Source organism: Cherax quadricarinatus, unplaced genomic scaffold, assembly GCF_038502225.1.
Source record: "Cherax quadricarinatus isolate ZL_2023a unplaced genomic scaffold, ASM3850222v1 Contig2936, whole genome shotgun sequence".
NCBI classification, from domain to species: Eukaryota; Metazoa; Arthropoda; class Malacostraca; order Decapoda; family Parastacidae; genus Cherax; species Cherax quadricarinatus.
In genome coordinates, this window is record NW_027197962.1 from 16,837 (window position 1) to 37,500 (window position 20,664).

General features: G+C 44.2%; 1 protein-coding gene across 1 annotated transcript in view; it reads left to right on the forward strand.

Annotated features, from left to right (window-relative positions):
• The window catches only part of LOC128704931 (medium-chain acyl-CoA ligase ACSF2, mitochondrial), a 37,470-nt gene that overhangs the window by 13,633 nt on the left and 3,173 nt on the right, over nt 1–20,664 (forward strand). The window contains exons 5-6 of the mRNA XM_070081508.1: nt 1,119–1,267; nt 1,450–1,618. Coding sequence (XP_069937609.1) covers nt 1,119–1,267; nt 1,450–1,618 — 318 coding nt within the window. The remainder of the gene's footprint in view (nt 1–1,118; nt 1,268–1,449; nt 1,619–20,664) is intronic.

The window sequence follows — 20,664 nt, forward strand, 5'->3', positions numbered from 1 at the left end:
AAAAAGATAATATAACCCAATACAGAGGGAACTGGTTTTGATTTGTCAGGTTTCCAATGCTGATTTAGTCATTAAGGTTGAAGATCGTCTGAACGCATCCAGTCATGACTAATTTCTAAAACAGGATCGAGGTACTGCTCTGTGTAGAGCTTTATCAAGTCACTGAGTTGATTGAGCTCTACAGAGAGCGGAAGATCATCTCTATTTATAATAAGTACTGCAGTGTTAATCATATTTATCGGCAAGTTTTTACCATGTAACAGTGATTGTGGTAAACTCTGTATTTATACTTCTGTGCCCGGTGGCCTGGTGGCTAAAGCTCCCGCTTCACACTCGGAGGGCCCGGGTTCGATTCCCGGCGGGTGGAAACATTTCGACGCGTTTCCTTACACCTGTTGTCCTGTTCACCTTTCAGCAAATAGGTACCTGGGTGTTAGTCGACTGGTGTGGGTCGCATCCTGGGGGACAAGGTTAAGGACTCCAATGGAAATAAGTTAGACAGTCCTCAATGACGTACTGACTTTCTTGGGTTATCCTGGGTGGCTAACCCTCTGGGATTAAAAATTCGAAGGAAATCTTGTCTTATTTACACAGACAGGATGTTTCAGAGATGGGACACAGAAACAAGGGGCCACAATTGGAAGCTGAAGACTCAGATGAGTCAAAGAGATGTTAGGAAGTATTTCTTTAGTCATAGAGTTGTCAGGAAGTGGAATAGTCTGGCAGATGACGTAGTGGAGACAGGAACGAGACGAGATTTGGTAAAGCTCATGGAGCAGGGAGAGAGTGGACCTAGTAGCGATTAGTGAAGAGGCAGGGCCAGGAGCTATGACTCGACCCTTGCAACCACAAATAGGTGAGTACACCTCAGTGTATATACACTAAGTGAATAACAGATCATAACCCCGGCTGGGATTGAACCCGCGGTCATAGAGTCTCAAAACTCCAGCCTGTCGGGTTCAATCCCAGCCGGGGGTATGGTTTGTTTGCAATCGTGTCATTACGATTTCTTGAGTCATGAATAACAGATATACGCCTCTGTGTAAATACATTTCACTGTCGTAAGATATACAACTCCAATTATCCCTTAATTTATAATACAACATTTTTTTCTTCAGCATGTACGCATTTGTCTGCCAGTGCCGCTGTACCATTGTTTTGGTTGTGTTGGTGGAGTTATAGCTGGCGCTCTGTATGGAGCAACCTGCGTCCTCCCCAGTGAAGCCTTTGATCCCGAGGTTTGCCTTCAGGTGATACAAGACGAGAGGTAAAGTTACTCTTGATACTCTGCGGCTGGGATATTATACCTCCATATTGACAGTTCAAGTAGCATTTGATTGACACTTCCTAAACTTTTTCGTTTATTGGTATAGTTATAGAAACATGTGATTGCTATCCATTTCCCAGGCGCTGTATTGCCTACGTGTATACTATTTCTTGTATTTTCAGAGCTTCTTCTTGCTACGGTACACCCACGATGTTCGTCGACATACTGAATGTTCATCGCAGGAAGCCCAGAGACGTAAGCTCCTTGTCAGCAGGAGTCATGGCTGGTGCTCCGTGTCCCCAGGAACTAGTCATGGCAGTCATGAATGAACTCAATATGAAGGGACTTACGGTAACAACTTTACTTGTAAACGATTTTTGTTATATTTTAAATGTTTGCTTCTTTCAGAAGCATTCTTTGTAGTATATATATATATATATATATATATATATATATATATATATATATATATATATATATATATATATATATATATATATACTAGGTAGTAGGTTGGTAGACAGCAACCGCCCAGGGAGGTACTACCGTTCTGCCAAGTGAGTGTAAAACTGAAGCCTGTAATTGTTTTACATGATGGTAGGATTGCTGGTGTCTTTTTTTCTGTCTCATAAACATGCAAGGTTTCAGGTACATCTTGCTACTTCTACTTACACTTAGGTCACACTACACGTACATGTACAAGCATATATATGCACACCCCTCTGGGTTTCTTTTATTTTCTTACTAGTTCTTGTAAAGAATCACACACAAAGTGGGAGTTGTCACAGCTGCTCTTTGCTGATGACACTGTGCTCTTGGGAGATTCTGAAGAGAAGTTGCAGAGATTGGTGGATGAATTTGGTAGGGTGTGCAAAAGAAGAAAATTAAAGGTGAATACAGGAAAGAGTAAGGTTATGAGGATAACAAAAAGATTAGGTGATGAAAGATTGAATATCAGATTGGAGGGAGAGAGTATGGAGGAGGTGAACGTATTCAGATATTTGGGAGTGGACGTGTCAGCGGATGGGTCTATGAAAGATGAGGTGAATCATAGAATTGATGAGGGAAAAAGAGTGAGTGGTGCACTTAGGAGTCTGTGGAGACAAAGAACTTTGTCCTTGGAGGCAAAGAGGGGAATGTATGAGAGTATAGTTTTACCAACGCTCTTATATGGGTGTGAAGCGTGGGTGATGAATGTTGCAGCGAGGAGAAGGCTGGAGGCAGTGGAGATGTCATGTCTGAGGGCAATGTGTGGTGTGAATATAATGCAGAGAATTCGTAGTTTGGAAGTTAGGAGGAGGTGCGGGATTACCAAAACTGTTGTCCAGAGGGCTGAGGAAGGGTTGTTGAGGTGGTTCGGACATGTAGAGAGAATGGAGCAAAACAGAATGACTTCAAGAGTGTATCAGTCTGTAGTGGAAGGAAGGCGGGGTAGGGGTCGGCCTAGGAAGGGTTGGAGGGAGGGGGTAAAGGAGGTTTTGTGTGCGAGGGGCTTGGACTTCCAGCAGGCATGCGTGAGCGTGTTTGATAGGAGTGAATGGAGACAAATGGTTTTTAATACTTGACGTGCTGTTGGAGTGTGAGCAAAGTAACATTTATGAAGGGATTCAGGGAAACCGGCAGGCCGGACTTGAGTCCTGGAGATGGGAAGTACAGTGCCTGCACTCTGAAGGAGGGGTGTTAATGTTGCAGTTTAAAAACTGTAGTGTAAAGCACCCTTCTGGCAAGACAGTGATGGAGTGAGTGATGGTGGAAGTTTTTCTTTTTCGGGCCACCCTGCCTTGGTGGGAATCGGCCGGTGTGATAATAAAAATAATAAAAATTCTTGTTCTTGTTTATTTCCTCTTACCTCGAACCATGAGTCCTACGGTGCCAAGAGTCTTCCTACATTCCTGACACTTCCCTGCCAAGGCAATGGGTGTGACAGTTTACACTGGTTGGTTAGGTCAACCTGTGATTTCAAGCACAGTTGACCCACATCACATTCCATCACGTCATTCAAACAGAAACAGCACCGAACCTAGGACTGACCCTCGTGGAACCCCACTCGACACATGCACCCACTCTGACAACTTGTCCTGTACCAACACACGTTGTTTCCTTCCTGTTACGTATTCCCTGATCCATGGCAGTACTTTCCCTCCTTTTCCTGCCTGCTCCTCTAGCTTTTTAACCAGTCTCTTGTGTAGCACTGTATCGAAAGCTTTCTTACAGTCCAAGAAGATGCAGTCTACTCATCGCTCTCTGTTCTGTCTTCTGTTACCCTGTCGTAGAGCTCCAAAAGGTTTGTGATGCAGGATTTCCCTTCCCTGAATCCGTGCTGGTTGTCATGTGTGAGTCCGTTTTTTTCTAGGTGCTCCACCACTCTTCTCCTGATGATCTCAGCGACGCTGGTCTGTGATTTTGTGCAGCCTATCTGTCTTCTTTCTTAAAATCGGGACTACATTTGTCTTCCACACCTCAGGCAGTTGCCATGTTTTGATATATTTATTGACGATTGTTAATAGCACACACAGTGCATCTACTCCCTCTCTCAGGACCCAAGGAGAGATTATCTGGGCCCACGGCTTTCGAGGTATCTAGTTTCCTTACCAGTTTTTTTCACCTCCTCCTCGGCTGTGTGCAGTGTGTCCAGCTCTTACTGGTGCACCCTACCACTTTGGTTTACTGGAAGCTTCTCCCTGTGAGCTCCCCACCTTCCCTCCTCAGTTTGATTACCTTGTCCTTGACTGTTGTTTTCCTCCTGATGTATCTGTGTAACAACTTTGGATCAGATTTGACTTTTGATGCTATGTCATTCTCGTATTGATGCTGGGTTTCTCTGCTTATTCATGCATATTCATTTCTGGATCTTCGGTTCAACTCCGTTTTTTTTTCTGGGTCCTTTGCCTTCTATACTTTTTTCCATACTCTAGCATACTTGGCATTGGCCTCTCCACCACACCTGGTAAACCATGACTTCACTCTGGTTTTCATATCGCTTCTGTTACCCCTTGGTATGAACTTCTCCACTGTCTTCTGCACTTTGTTTACCTACAGTTTGCTTACTTACTCCACCTCGTGCAGGAATTGCCTCATACTTTTGTAGTCCCCTTTTTAGAAGTTTGGCTTCTCCCATCCTTTTCGCACTGCTTCACTATTCATTGTTAATTCTACAATGTATTCGAAACTCATGACCTCGTGATCGCTAGCACCTAGGGGCCTTTGGCGTGTGATATCTCCTATGCCTGAACTGCTCGAAGTGAATACGAGGCTCAGCTATGCTGATTTATCATCTCCTCTCTTTCTAACTGAGTCCCTAACATGTTGGTACATGAAGTTTTCTAGTAATGCCAGTTGAAATCCCCCTTGATGACTAACTTTGCCCTGCTCATGTGGGCCCTTCTGGGAACCTCGGCAAGTGTGTCCATCATCACTCTGTTACTCTCATCATAGTCTTGTCTTGGCATCCTGCTTTTCGGTGGCGGGTTGTACATCACTGCTATCATTATTTTTGGACCCCCAGTTTGAAATGTTCATACTGTGTAGCCATACGCTACTCCTCTGATTAGTCATCTCATATTCTTAAAACCCCATTAGTTTTTGATGAGCGGTTCAACTCCTCACCTATTTTGTGTGAGTGTACTCACCTAATTATGGTTTCAGGGGTCGATTCATAGCTCCTGGCCCCAGCGCGTGTGTGTACATGGTGTAGTCCACCCTGACTCCTATATTTGAGCTTTCAACTAACTGTAAAGCACATGAGCGTTGATGACCATTTCCGCAAGAAGACACTGTAGCCAGTGATGGAATTGGAAAAGTCAATAGGTGTATCAGTGTCACAGAAATGTACTGCTGTTCTAGGTTACAGACGTCCGTGATAGGACGTATGTGATAGGACAGGAAGACAGTCATTGATCACGTCAGCAGAGGTAAGAGTAATAGACGGGTGGTGCCTAGTTATCACCCGCTTTTTAACTCTCACGAAGGTGGAGGTTCACCCCCTCTCGTGTGGTCTCCTCATCTTCTAATCCCCCCCCCCCCTAGACTTCTTCCCCAGTTACCTTCCAGCCTCCTTCCTTTCCTGTTCCACAACAGGACTTTTCTGTCCCTGCTGGCGCATCTCTCCAGGTTCATACTCCCCTCCCCTCTCAGACTTCTTTGGTTCCCTCCAGAGTCTTCCCGATCTCTACTTGCTCTATCTCACCTCCCTCTGAAGTCATGGTATTGACATCTTCCTTATCCGCTGAGACACGACGCTATTTCCGACTATATTGCTTTTTCACAACCCTCGCAGCAATCTTTTCCTTCACAGCATTCTGATTCCTCATTGCTTACAAATTTTCCGTTGCCTCCACACATTGGCTTCATTGACCCTACTAGTCCATAGATTTTATCGCTTCTCATTGTTGGCATACCTATTTTTGTGAATAATGACTTATTTACACTGGAGTGTTTGTTGCCTTGGGTAATCGGGCAGAGCTCCAGGTGTTGCTCTCCAAGTTTTCCCCAGTATGTGTATGGTTACAAGAGTCTAAAGTTCATTAAGCTGTTATCCATCCTGTTTCAGGCTATGCTGTTGCATTCGTCTGACCCCTTTCCTGATGAAACTTAATGAGAGTGAGCTTCTTGTGCATATTAGTATACCGTTTCAACAGGTCTTTGTTCACTCTCTACTACATTATACTGCAGCCTGTATTTATTTGCAAAGGTGGTATACAGTTTGCTCTCTATATTTCTTCCCTTCCCGTGCATTCTGTATCTCGGATGTTACATTCTTGATCTCTGCTGCCGCCCATCCTGTTAGATGATTTTAATGATCATCATCATCTTTTGGGGAGGGTCCCACTGTGACTCGTGATGATCAGTTGGATACTTCTCGCTTCTCATCCTCTTCATGTTTTAAACACGGGTGCTCCCACCCATTTTGACTCTCGCACTCAGTTTCTCTCTTGCACTGATCTTTCTATCTGCTCCTCCTTGATCGCACTTGATTACTCTTCATCTGTTCTCCCGGATTTGCATGACAGTGACCACTTTCGTATTCTTCTTTCTTCTACTATGTATTCTCAACCACCTTGTAGCCCCCATTGACAGTTTGGAAGAGCAAATTGGGACTTATACTCTCATCTGACCGCTTTTTGTGGGGACCCTTCTTCGTCCCCTGTTGATGAGCTGGTGCACCAGTTTCTGACCTTAATTTTGACTGCAGTCTCACGTTCTGTTCCTCAAACCTCAGGTAGGCATTCTCAGACAAGTATGTCTTGGTGGTCTCCTGCATGTGCCTGTGCAGTGTATTTGAAACGTGTTGCATGAGGCCGTTATCTATATAATTGGATTGCAGATCATCTTTTGGATTTTAAGCAAGGGCAGTCGCTCGCCACGTCATACATGATACTAAACGCACTTGTTGGCAAGACTATGTTTCTACAGCTACCTCGACTTCCCCTGTGTTTGCTGTTTGGAAGAAGGTATGGAAGTTGTGTGGCAAACAAGCTCTGGACCCAGCTCCTATTTTGCGGGTTGCTGGTATTATTGTTGCGGAACTTCTTGAGGTTTCCATGGAAATTGGGAACTATCTTGTCCGCGTCTCCCAAGGGCTTAACCTCTGTCCCTCGTTTCTCACTTCTAAGTCTGCCAGGAAACAATCGCCCTTGAATTTCTCTTCTCATGGGATGGAGCCATATAATGTACCTTTTACTCTCTTAGAGCTAGAATCCACGCTTTCCGCTTACTGGTCATCGGCAGCTTGGCCCGATAATATTCATATCCATATGCTACAGCGTCTGCATTCTACACCCCTTGCAATCCTTTTGCACCTTTTCAATCTTGTTTGGACACGAGGGGCTCTCCTTCATCAATGGAAATCTGCCATTGTACTACTGTTTCGCAAACCAGGCACTTCGGGGTTTGATAACTCACTATTGTCCCATTGCTCTGACCAGTGTAGTCTGCAAGGTGATGGAATAATTGGTGAATAGATGTCTGATATGGTATTTGGAGACTCACGATAGTCTTTGTCCTCGCCATTATGGCTTTCGCAAGGGCTGCTTTACTTTGGACCCCTTGCTCCACTTAAGATACGTGTATGAAATGCTTTTGCTAATAAACACTCCATCCTAGCAGTCTTTTTTGATCTCGAGAAGGCCTATGACACCACTTGGAGGAATAACATCCTTAGGCCTCCATGGTAACCTACCGACCTTCCTAGCCGCTTTCTTATCTGAAAGACATTTTCGTGTCCATGTTGGCGCCTCGCTTTCCTCAGGCCGAGGGGATCCCACAAGGTTGTCTCCTTAGCGCTATTCTTTTTCTCTTGGCTCTAAATGACCTACCTTTCATTCTTCCATCGCATATTTGGTCATCACTTAATGTGGATGACTTTGCTATTAGCTTAAGCAGGCACTGACTGTCGCCTGGTAGTGGCCTCCCTTCAAGATGCGATTGACCGTGTTTCCCATTGGGCTACTTCTCGTGGATTTAAATTTTCTAGTGCGAAACCCCATTTCATTACCTTTACTAGATGTCCTCTTGTCACAGCTATTCCATTGTATTTGCATGACTCACGTACCTGGAATGTGGCCTTCTTTTCGATCGCCGGTTGACATGGAAACCTTACATTTCCTCTTTGAAGGCAGCTTGCCATGGTCGGCTGAACCTCCTTAAAATTCTTGTGCATCGTTCATGGGGATCAGATCGTCGGACTCTACTCCACTTGCATTCTGAACTAGTCTTGTCAAAGCTGGATTATGGCGACCAAGTCTATTCTGTGGCTTCTCCTGCAACTCTAAGTTACATCCCCTTCATCATCAGGGTCTATGTTTATGCCTTGATGCCTTTCGTTCATCCATTGTTGAAAGCCTATTTGCTGAAGCGAATGTTCCTTCCTTAACTGATCGTCATGATGTTCATTGCCTTCATTGTTTTGCCCGCTCTCATGACGTTTGGGTTCCTTCTACGTATAGGTCTCAGACGTTAGCAGAAGCCCGTTATTTGATCGGCACCCCTCCTTACTCCATCTGTTTTCCCTACGTCTTCACTCCGGTCTTCTCTCCAGTTGCCTCCCTTGTATGTTCATATAGCGTCTGCCTTTTCCCTTCCTCCGACAGTTCGTGTCTCTTCTCCCCTACTGCTGTGCACCAAAGCTCTCTTGCCTATGGCTGGTTCTCACTGTCGTTTTCTTGATCAGTTCTGGTCGCATTCTCGTGCCATCGCTGTTTATACAGATGGTTCTAAATCTTCAGACGATGTTGGGTTTGCGGCTGTGTTCCCTGACGGTGTTGTCCGAGGTCATTTGATAGACTCGGCTAGTATTTTTACCGCCAAGTTGTATGCCATCCTCATAGTGCTTCTCCATGTTACATGTATGTCTCCTTTGGCGTTTGTGATCATTTCAGATTCCCTCAGTGCTTTACAGGCCATTAAATAATTTGATTCCCCTCATCCAATGTGTCTCATATTCAACATTGGTTGCACCATGTAGCTAGCAAAATCAAAGACATCGTTTTCTATTGGGTCCCTGGACACGTTAATGTGAGGGGTATTGAACAGGCTGATGCTGATGCACGGTCAGCAGTGCTTGATCTTCAGGTTTCCTATTGATGTAATCCGTTCGGGAATTATTTTACAATCATCTCTGCCCATCTTCGTAGCCGTTGGCAACAACGGTGGTCAGACATGCACCATAACAAATTGCTCTCTATTAAACCGCTTATAGGTTTGTGGCCAAACTCTCACCACCGTTGCCGTACTCTGGAGACTACTCTCCCGTCTCCGCATCGGCCATACTCGCCTTACTCATGGGTATCTCATGGAATGACACCCTATTCCTCTCCGTGAAGTTTGTCAGGTCCCAATTTCGGTTCTTCACTTTCTTGTGGATTGTCAGGTTTACGAGCGAGTTCTCAGGATTTACCTCTATGGATGCCGACGCCCTACCGCTCTTACCTTATCATCCCTTCATGCAGACAGCCCTGCCTTTGACTTACAATCACTTTTTGACATTTTGTCAGCAACTGCTTTACTATACGAACTTTGACATGCCTCATACACAAAGAGTCTTCACTGAAGAACTCATTACTGAGATGCTCCATGATGGAGTTATCACTGAAAACTCTCTTGTGGGGTTGGTCAGGACAAGTCAAACCTCTCAGAGAATTTGCTGCTGTGGAAACCCTCCGTTTCAAAGGTTTCCAGGCACTGGAGATACTCAGAGACTGAGTGACAAATGGTGGATCCTATGCATATTCTCCAGCCCCCTGCTGGGCACTCGAAAACAGGCCATAGACAAGCAATTTCCCTTATCAGGAGGTATGTGAAACAGGGTAGGCATACTATCTACATACTCTTGTACCCTTTCTTTTTATTGGGGGTATGTTGCACCGTCTGCCTAGTCTTTGCTTTCGGGTGTGCAGATTTGAGTCAGTCTCTCCAGGAACTTCCAGGTGTAGATTATGATGCATTTTTTGTGCTTGCACTCCAGAGGGTACGGGTCAAGGGACTCGTAATTAAGGTATTTGACTGAACCTAAACATGCAGTGAAGGTTCTCCTTGTTGATGATCTAAAGGTAATTAACAAGGTTCAAATCGCCTTAACCACTCAACCATTGTTCATGATCCAAGGATCATGAACATCACTAAGCTCTGCTGGGTGCAAGACCTTTGTAGGATCGCTGATTGAGTGGTTAAGGCGATGTGACCATTGTTCTGTCTCTTGAGGCGGAAGAATGTGTTATAGGATCTAATCCCAGCTGGCTGCAGTTTGGTAAATGATTCAATACCCCTTGTGGTCTAGTGGTCTAAAGCGTCATGCGTTTTCTCTCACCATGAGGTGGGCCAAAACAGCATGGGTTCGACTCCTTGGCTAGTGCAGTGTTGTTATTTATCAATACCACTCGTTTCGTGGGTACAGTAATATAATATACTGCTTGTTGAGCCAGTACACAAACAGGGAGTAGAATGAAATTAGCTCAGAGGCGTCCACACCACCGTATGTCCTTCCATGGTGGGTACAACATCTAGCTTTGCTGGATGTACCATTGTTAAGGATTGTTTGGTCTAGTGGTCTATAGCGCCGTGTGTTTTCTCTCACCATAAGGGGGGCCAAAACAGCATGGGTTCGACTCCTTGGCTAGTGCAGTGTTGTTATATATATATATATATACACACACACACACACACACACACACACACACACACACAGCATTCCGACACCTTAGTAAGGAATCATTCAAGACACTGTACACCGTGTATGTCAGGCCCATACTGGAGTATGCAGCACCTGTTTGGAACCCGCACTTGATAAAGCACGTCAAGAAACTAGAGAAAGTACAAAGGTTTGCAACAAGGTTAGTTCCAGAGCTAAGGGGAATGTCCTATGAAGAAAGATTAAGGGAAATCGGCCTGACGACACTGGAGGACAGGAGGGTCAGGGGAGACATGATAACGACATATAAAATACTGCGTGGAATAGACAAGGTGGACAAGGACAGGATGTTCCAGGGAGGGGACACAGAAACAAGGGGCCACAATTGGAAGTTGAAGACACAAATGAGTCAGAGAGATAGTAGGAAGTATTTCTTCAGTCATAGAGTTGTAAGGCAGTGGAATAGCCTAGAAAATGACGTAGTGGAGGCAGGAACCATACACAGTTTTAAGACGAGGTTTGATAAAGCTCATGGAGCGGGGAGAGAGAGGGTCTAGTAGCAACCGGTGAAGAGGCGGGGCCAGGAGCTAGGACTCGACCCCTGCAACCACAAATAGGTGAGTACACACACACACACACACACACACACACACTAACAGCACCTTTCAAGGCAGGTGAAATTGCCGACCTAGAAAATGTACAGAGAACTTTCACGGCGCGCATAACGGAGATAAAACACCTCAATTATTGGGAGCGCTTGAGGTTCCTAAACCTGTATTCCCTGGAACGCAGGAGGGAGAGATACATGATTATATACACCTGGAAAATCCTAGAGGGACTAGTACCGAACTTGCACACGAAAATCACTCACTACGAAAGCAAAAGACTTGGCAGACGATGCACCATCCCCCCCAATGAAAAGCAGGGGTGTCACTAGCACGTTAAGAGACCATACAATAAGTGTCAGGGGCCCGAGACTGTTCAACTGCCTCCCAGCACACATAAGGGGGATTACCAACAGACCCCTGGCAGTCTTCAAGCTGGCACTGGACAAGCACCTAAAGTCAGTTCCTGATCAGCCGGGCTGTGGCTCGTACGTTGGTTTGCGTGCAGCCAGCAGCAACAGCCTGGTTGATCAGGCTCTGATCCACCAGGAGGCCTGGTCACAGACCGGGCCGCGGGGGCGTTCACCCCCGGAACTCTCTCCAGGTAAACTCCAGGTAAACAGAACTGTGGCTTGACCAGAACTCGATCCTGCGTTCCCATGCCCTGCCCTGTGAGAATTGAACAAAGTACGCATCACTCTATTCACTTGACCAACAGTCCTTAAACACCAGACACTCAGCAGTACTGAGTGTTTTCCTAGGTGCAAGGACATACGTGGTCATGGAGCTTCAGAGACTAATTTCAAGTGGAGAGAGAGTGATGCGTGCTTTATTCAGCTCTCACAGGGCTGGGCATAGGAATGCAGGATCGAGTCCTGGCTAAGTCGCAGTTCTATTAATAATTCAGAATCACTTGTTTCATGATTTCATTAATATATATATATATATATATATATATATATATATATATATATATATATATATATATATATATATATATATATATATATATATATATATATGCAACAAGTTGATAATTAACGAAATGATTAGGGAGGTGACGATAATTAATCTAGCAATTACTCGCATGTTATAATAAGTTAAGGGCCTCTGCCTATCCAGTGATGGATACATGGTGAAATTATGGTTTTCTTTAAATTTCTCCAAGTTGTAACTTGTAACTTGATAATGGTCCAGAATGGACCGAAACCTCACGTTAAGTTTCATCTTCCAAGTTTGGGTATTGGTGAATTGTTCCAGCCAGAAGAAACTTTTATTGAAACATTCAGCGAAGGGGTAGCAGTAATGTTAAATGATCAGTTATGGAAGGAGAAAAGAGAATATGAATGTGTAAATTCAAGAATTATGTGGATTAAAGTAAAGGTTGGATGCGAGAAGTGGGTCATAATAAGCGTGTATGCACCTGGAGAAGAGAGGAATGCAGAGGAGAGAGAGAGATTTTGGGAGATGTTAAGTGAATGTATAGGAGCCTTTGAACCAAGTGAGAGAGTAATTGTGGTAGGGGACTTGAATGCTAAAGTAGGAGAAACTTTTAGAGAGGGTGTGGTAGGTAAGTTTGGGGTGCCAGGTGTAAATGATAATGGGAGCCCTTTGATTGAACTTTGTATAGAAAGGGGTTTAGTTATAGGTAATACATATTTTAAGAAAAAGAGGATAAATAAGTATACACGATATGATGTAGGGCGAAATGACAGTAGTTTGTTGGATTATGTATTGGTAGATAAAAGACTGTTGAGTAGACTTCAGGATGTACATGTTTATAGAGGGGCCACAGATATATCAGATCACTTTCTAGTTGTAGCTACACTGAGAGTAAAAGGTAGATGGGATACAAGGAGAATAGAAGCATCAGGGAAGAGAGAGGTGAAGGTTTATAAACTAAAAGAGGAGGCAGTTAGGGTAAGATATAAACAGCTATTGGAGGATAGATGGGCTAATGAGAGCATAGGCAATGGGGTCGAAGAGGTATGGGGTAGGTTTAAAAATGTAGTGTTAGAGTGTTCAGCAGAAGTTTGTGGTTACAGGAAAGTGGGTGCAGGAGGGAAGAGGAGCGATTGGTGGAATGATGATGTAAAGAGAGTAGTAAGGGAGAAAAAGTTAGCATATGAGAAGTTTTTACAAAGTAGAAGTGATGCAAGGAGGGAAGAGTATATGGAGAAAAAGAGAGAAGTTAAGAGAGTGGTGAAGCAATGTAAAAAGAGAGCAAATGAGAGAGTGGGTGAGATGTTATCAACAAATTTTGTTGAAAATAAGAAAAAGTTTTGGAGTGAGATTAACAAGTTAAGAAAGCCTAGAGAACAAATGGATTTGTCAGTTAAAAATAGGAGAGGAGAGTTATTAAATGGAGAGTTAGAGGTATTGGGAAGATGGAAGGAATATTTTGAGGAATTGTTAAATGTTGATGAAGATAGGGAAGCTGTGATTTCGTGTATAGGGCAAGGAGGAATAACATCTTGTAGGAGTGAGGAAGAGCCAGTTGTGAGTGTGGGGGAAGTTCGTGAGGCAGTAGGTAAAATGAAAGGGGGTAAGGCAGCCGGGATTGATGGGATAAAGATAGAAATGTTAAAAGCAGGTGGGGATATAGTTTTGGAGTGGTTGGTGCAATTATTTAATAAATGTATGGAAGAGGGTAAGGTACCTAGGGATTGGCAGAGAGCATGCATAGTTCCTTTGTATAAAGGCAAAGGGGATAAAAGAGAGTGCAAAAATTATAGGGGGATAAGTCTGTTGAGTGTACCTGGTAAAGTGTATGGTAGAGTTATAATTGAAAGAATTAAGAGTAAGACGGAGAATAGGATAGCAGATGAACAAGGAGGCTTTAGGAAAGGTAGGGGGTGTGTGGACCAGGTGTTTACAGTGAAACATATAAGTGAACAGTATTTAGATAAGGCTAAAGAGGTCTTTGTGGCATTTATGGATTTGGAAAAGGCGTATGACAGGGTGGATAGGGGGGCAATGTGGCAGATGTTGCAAGTGTATGGTGTAGGAGGTAGGTTACTGAAAGCAGTGAAGAGTTTTTACGAGGATAGTGAGGCTCAAGTTAGAGTATGTAGGAAAGAGGGAAATTTTTTCCCAGTAAAAGTAGGCCTTAGACAAGGATGTGTGATGTCACCGTGGTTGTTTAATATATTTATAGATGGGGTTGTAAGAGAAGTAAATGCGAGGGTCTTGGCAAGAGGCGTGGAGTTAAAAGATAAAGAATCACACACAAAGTGGGAGTTGTCACAGCTGCTCTTTGCTGATGACACTGTGCTCTTGGGAGATTCTGAAGAGAAGTTGCAGAGATTGGTGGATGAATTTGGTAGGGTGTGCAAAAGAAGAAAATTAAAGGTGAATACAGGAAAGAGTAAGGTTATGAGGATAACAAAAAGATTAGGTGATGAAAGATTGAATATCAGATTGGAGGGAGAGAGTATGGAGGAGGTGAACGTATTCAGATATTTGGGAGTGGACGTGTCAGCGGATGGGTCTATGAAAGATGAGGTGAATCATAGAATTGATGAGGGAAAAAGAGTGAGTGGTGCACTTAGGAGTCTGTGGAGACAAAGAACTTTGTCCTTGGAGGCAAAGAGGGGAATGTATGAGAGTATAGTTTTACCAACGCTCTTATATGGGTGTGAAGCGTGGGTGATGAATGTTGCAGCGAGGAGAAGGCTGGAGGCAGTGGAGATGTCATGTCTGAGGGCAATGTGTGGTGTGAATATAATGCAGAGAATTCGTAGTTTGGAAGTTAGGAGGAGGTGCGGGATTACCAAAACTGTTGTCCAGAGGGCTGAGGAAGGGTTGTTGAGGTGGTTCGGACATGTAGAGAGAATGGAGCGAAACAGAATGACTTCAAGAGTGTATCAGTCTGTAGTGGAAGGAAGGCGGGGTAGGGGTCGGCCTAGGAAGGGTTGGAGGGAGGGGGTAAAGGAGGTTTTGTGTGCGAGGGGCTTGGACTTCCAGCAGGCATGCGTGAGCGTGTTTGATAGGAGTGAATGGAGACAAATGGTTTTTAATACTTGACGTGCTGTTGGAGTGTGAGCAAAGTAACATTTATGAAGGGATTCAGGGAAACCGGCAGGCCGGACTTGAGTCCTGGAGATGGGAAGTACAGTGCCTGCACTCTGAAGGAGGGGTGTTAATGTTGCAGTTTAAAAACTGTAGTGTAAAGCACCCTTCTGGCAAGACAGTGATGGAGTGAATGATGGTGAAAGTTTTTCTTTTTCGGGCCACCCTGCCTTGGTGGGAATCGGCCGGTGTGATAATAAAAAAAAAAAAAAAAATATATATATATATATATATATATATATATATATATATAGAAACATATAAGTGAACAGTATTTAGATAAGGCTAAAGAGGTCTTTGTGGCATTTATGGATTTGGAAAAGGCGTATGACAGGGTGGATAGGGGGGCAATGTGGCAGATGTTGCAAGTGTATGGTGTAGGAGGTAGGTTACTGAAAGCAGTGAAGAGTTTTTACGAGGATAGTGAGGCTCAAGTTAGAGTATGTAGGAAAGAGGGAAATTATTTCCCAGTAAAAGTAGGCCTTAGACAAGGATGTGTGATGTCACCGTGGTTGTTTAATATATTTATAGATGGGGTTGTAAGAGAAGTAAATGCGAGGGTCTTGGCAAGAGGCGTGGAGTTAAAAGATAAAGAATCACACACAAAGTGGGAGTTGTCACAGTTGCTCTTTGCTGATGACACTGTGCTCTTGGGAGATTCTGAAGAGAAGTTGCAGAGATTGGTGGATGAATTTGGTAGGGTGTGCAAAAGAAGAAAATTAAAAGTGAATACAGGAAAGAGTAAGGTTATGAGGATAACAAAAAGATTAGGTGATGAAAGATTGGATATCAGATTGGAGGGAGAGAGTATGGAGGAGGTGAATGTATTCAGATATTTGGGAGTGGACGTGTCAGCGGATGGGTCTATGAAAGATGAGGTGAATCATAGAATTGATGAGGGGAAAAGAGTGAGTGGTGCACTTAGGAGTCTGTGGAGACAAAGAACTTTGTCCTTGGAGGCAAAGAGGGGAATGTATGAGAGTATAGTTTTACCAACGCTCTTATATGGGTGTGAAGCATGGGTGATGAATGTTGCAGCGAGGAGAAGGCTGGAGGCAGTGGAGATGTCATGTCTGAGGGCAATGTGTGGTGTGAATATAATGCAGAGAATTCGTAGTTTGGAAGTTAGGAGGAGGTGCGGGATTACCAAAACTGTTGTCCAGAGGGCTGAGGAAGGGTTGTTGAGGTGGTTCGGACATGTAGAGAGAATGGAGCGAAACAGAATGACTTCAAGAGTGTATCAGTCTGTAGTGGAAGGAAGGCGGGGTAGGGGTCGGCCTAGGAAAGGTTGGAGGGAGGGGGTAAAGGAGGTTTTGTGTGCGAGGGGCTTGGACTTCCAGCAGGCATGCGTGAGCGTGTTTGATAGGAGTGAATGGAGACAAATGGTTTTTAATACTTGACGTGCTGTTGGAGTGTGAGCAAAGTAACATTTATGAAGGGATTCAGGGAAACCGGCAGGCCGGACTTGAGTCCTGGAGATGGGAAGTACAGTGCCTGCACTCTGAAGGAGGGGTGTTAATGTTGCAGTTTAAAAACTGTAGTGTAAAGCACCCTTCTGGCAAGACAGTGATGGAGTGAATGATGGTGAAAGTTTTTCTTTTTCGGGCCACCCTGCCTTGGTGGGAATCGGCCAGTGTGATAATAATAAAAAAAAATATATATATATATATATATATATATATATATATATATATATATTATATATATATTTATATATATATTTATATATATATATATATATATATATATATATATATATATATATATATATATATATATATATATATATATATATATATAGGGAGGTACCACCTCTAGAACTGTTATAGGGACCCTCATCCTCAGAGAAAAGAATAAACTTGCTTCAGGGAAAACTCAAGGTTCTCCCTGAAGCTGTTTGAGAATTTTCTCCTACCACCCCCTATATTTTATATATATTTTATTTAAAGACAAAATACATTGACAAAACATTCACAAAAATACGATAGAAAGTAAAACAACATAGGTAACTCAGAGCTACATCTCGAATACTTCGTCCAGCTCCCCGGCGGTGGGCCGCGTGCCCAGAATGCTGCAGGCATTTCCTCTCTGGATCGCAACACTGAGTCTCTGAAAGAGGAAGCTGGTCGCCCTGTGGTCCTTGGTTTCTATGATGAGCTTTTCACCCAGCTCTATTAGGAACTTTAGAGCACACTTGCCCCATGCTCCAAGGGTCTCCGACCCTATTGGGATGAAGTTATAGCAAGGGGGAAGGTCTTCATATTTGCGGATCTTCTGGGTCTCCCTGTGGCTGGCAGCTCCACCCCCTTCCACTACGGAGTATGGCAAGTAGGTGTCTGCCAATGTGGCGGCACATGTGTAGTCCCAGGCAATCTGCTTTCCATCCTTCCAAGGTAGCATAGTGGCTCCATCAGGACGCTTTTGACTTCCGTCAGACCTCTGCACTTGGGGTTCCCGTTGAGCTGGGCAACGGGCTGTGGCGAGGCTTCTCTTTATGATGTCATTGACCTCCTCATGCCTGGCATACTTCCCTTCTGCTGTGTGACACACGAGACCATGAAGTCCGAATTGATCAGCTGTCGCCCTGCCGCAAATACACCTATGTTCGGTGAGGATGGGGGCGGCTAGGCGAAGAGCAACACCAATCCGAATGGCCTGTGGGTCTAGTCGAGTGCCCAAGGAGGAATTGGGAACAGCTAACAGGAAATCTCCTGAGTGTGGTGCCTTCACTGCCAGGAGACGAGCTTTGTCCTTTCCTGAGGCGTTGGAGAGCATTGTGTTGGCGATTTTTTCCATGATCGGTTTGTCCCAGTGGGACTGTTTGTGTTCTTTGGGAGGAGCTGGTCTACTGGAGGAATCTGTAAGGGTGTCCCACCGAATCGCTGCTTCAGTAAACCTGGGGTCTTGAGCTCCTACCACGTCTCTCAAGCGTTCGGGAACAATCTTCTTGACTAATGCACTGGAAGCCAAACACGAAGACAGAAAAGCAGGTAAAGCAACATGCGTTGCTTTGCGCACCCCTATACCTCCCAGTCGCACTGGGAGGGTTGCCTGATCCCATTGCTGATCCTCTAGTGACAGGTTCAGTGCCTTCTTAAGGGTTGACCTCAGGTGTGCGTCATATTCGTCGAGTGTTGGGTTGTCAAAAGAGGGTGCACACCTCAGGAAGTAAGTGAGTCTTGGAATAGTAAGGCACCTTGTGAGGAGATACAGAGCATCATGGGCATCAAGATTGCTTATTCTCTCCTCCATTCTCATCAGGTCATTCAATTTGTCCTTGAGGACTGTGTCGATGGCCTGGTGACCCAGCGGTGCTCCCAAGAGGGTACTGTTGGACGGAGTGGTAGTAGAGACTTCTGGGAGGATTCTTCGCACAGCATTGATTATTTCCTGGTTCGCTGTGATGATTTCACACTTGGAGGGATTGAGGATGAGTCCCAAGTCTTCTCCCTGTGTTTTCACCAGTTGTAGGTCCCCTACCAGGGACTCTTCAGTACCTGCCAGAGTGCCATCATCCAGGTACCAGATGTTGAGCTCGCTGCGTAGGCTGGAAGTTAGTTCTCTTACTGCCAAGCAGAAGAGAAGTGGAGCTAGTGGGTCACCCTGCTGAACACCTTCTGATGAGAGAATTTCATGTTCTCCAAACAAAAGAATTGAGGGTTTGCTGTAGCCGGCTGAAATGAAGGGAAAAAGACTGGGGAAGCGATCCCGAACAGCTGGCAAGACAGCATCTCTCTTTACCATATTAAAGGCATTTCTAAAATCAAGTTTGACTACAGCCTTGTCTTCTGGTAGGTCCCTGATGTAGGCCCTTGCCGCATGAGCTGCAGCTTCACTGCCTTGAGGGACCCCAAAGCCCAGTTGGTGTGGCTGGAGTAAACTGGCAGCTTCTAGGCGAATGTTTCTTACTGCTGCTTTGGCAACGAGACGGCGAAGAGTGTTTCCAACCGCAATGGGTCTGATTCCCCCATCCTTCTTCTTCAACGCACACAGTGAGGCTCCAAAAAAGAAAGGTTTAATTTCTTCTGGGATTCGCCCAGCCAGGCAGTTGTTGACGAAAGTTGTTAACTCGGTGAGAAGAAGTGATGCAGATGCACCGAGTACTGGATATCTCCTTGAGGTGCTGAGGTCGAATTCCAGTGTAACCTCCTGCAGATATATATATATATGTATATATATATATATATGTATATATATATATATATATATATATATATATATATATATATATATATATATATATATATATATATGTATATATATATATATATATATATATATATATATATATATATATATATATATATTTTATTTATTATATTTTTTTTTTTTTTTTTTTTTTTTTTTTTTTTTTTTTTTTTTTTTATAACACCGGCCGATTCCCACCAAGGCAGGGTGGCCCGAAAAAGAAAAACTTTCACCATCATTCACTCCATCACTGTCTTGCCAGAAGGGTGCTTTACACTACAGTTTTTAAACTGCAACATTAACACCCCTCCTTCAGAGTGCAGGCACTGTACTTCCCATCTCCAGGACTCAAGTCCGGCCTGCCGGTTTCCCTGAATCCCTTCATAAATGTTACTTTGCTCACACTCCAACAGCACGTCAAGTATTAAAAACCATTTGTCTCCATTCACTCCTATCAAACACGCTCACGCATGCCTGCTGGAAGTCCAAGCCCCTCGCACACAAAACCTCCTTTACCCCCTCCCTCCAACCCTTCCTAGGCCGACCCCTACCCCGCCTTCCTTCCACTACAGACTGATACACTCTTGAAGTCATTCTGTTTCGCTCCATTCTCTCTACATGTCCGAACCACCTCAACAACCCTTCCTCAGCCCTCTGGACAACAGTTTTGGTAATCCCGCACCTCCTCCTAACTTCCAAACTACGAATTCTCTGCATTATATTCACACCACACATTGCCCTCAGACATGACATCTCCACTGCCTCCAGCCTTCTCCTCGCTGCAACATTCATCACCCACGCTTCACACCCATATAAGAGCGTTGGTAAAACTATACTCTCATACATTCCCCTCTTTGCCTCCAAGGACAAAGTTCTTTGTCTCCACAGACTCCTAAGTGCACCACTCACTCTTTTTCCCTCATCAATTCTATGATTCACCTCATCTTTCATAGACCCATCCGCTGACACGTCCACTCCCAAATATCTGAATACGTTCACCTCCTCCATACTCTCTCCCTCCAATCTGATATTCAATCTTTCATCACCTAATCTTTTTGTTATCCTCATAACCTTACTCTTTCCTGTATTCACCTTTAATTTTCTTCTTTTGCACACCCTACCAAATTCATCCACCAATCTCTGCAACTTCTCTTCAGAATCTCCCAAGAGCACAGTGTCATCAGCAAAGAGCAGCTGTGACAACTCCCACTTTGTGTGTGATTCTTTATCTTTTAACTCCACGCCTCTTGCCAAGACCCTCGCATTTACTTCTCTTACAACCCCATCTATAAATATATTAAACAACCACGGTGACATCACACATCCTTGTCTAAGGCCTACTTTTACTGGGAAAAAATTTCCCTCTTTCCTACATACTCTAACTTGAGCCTCACTATCCTCGTAAAAAC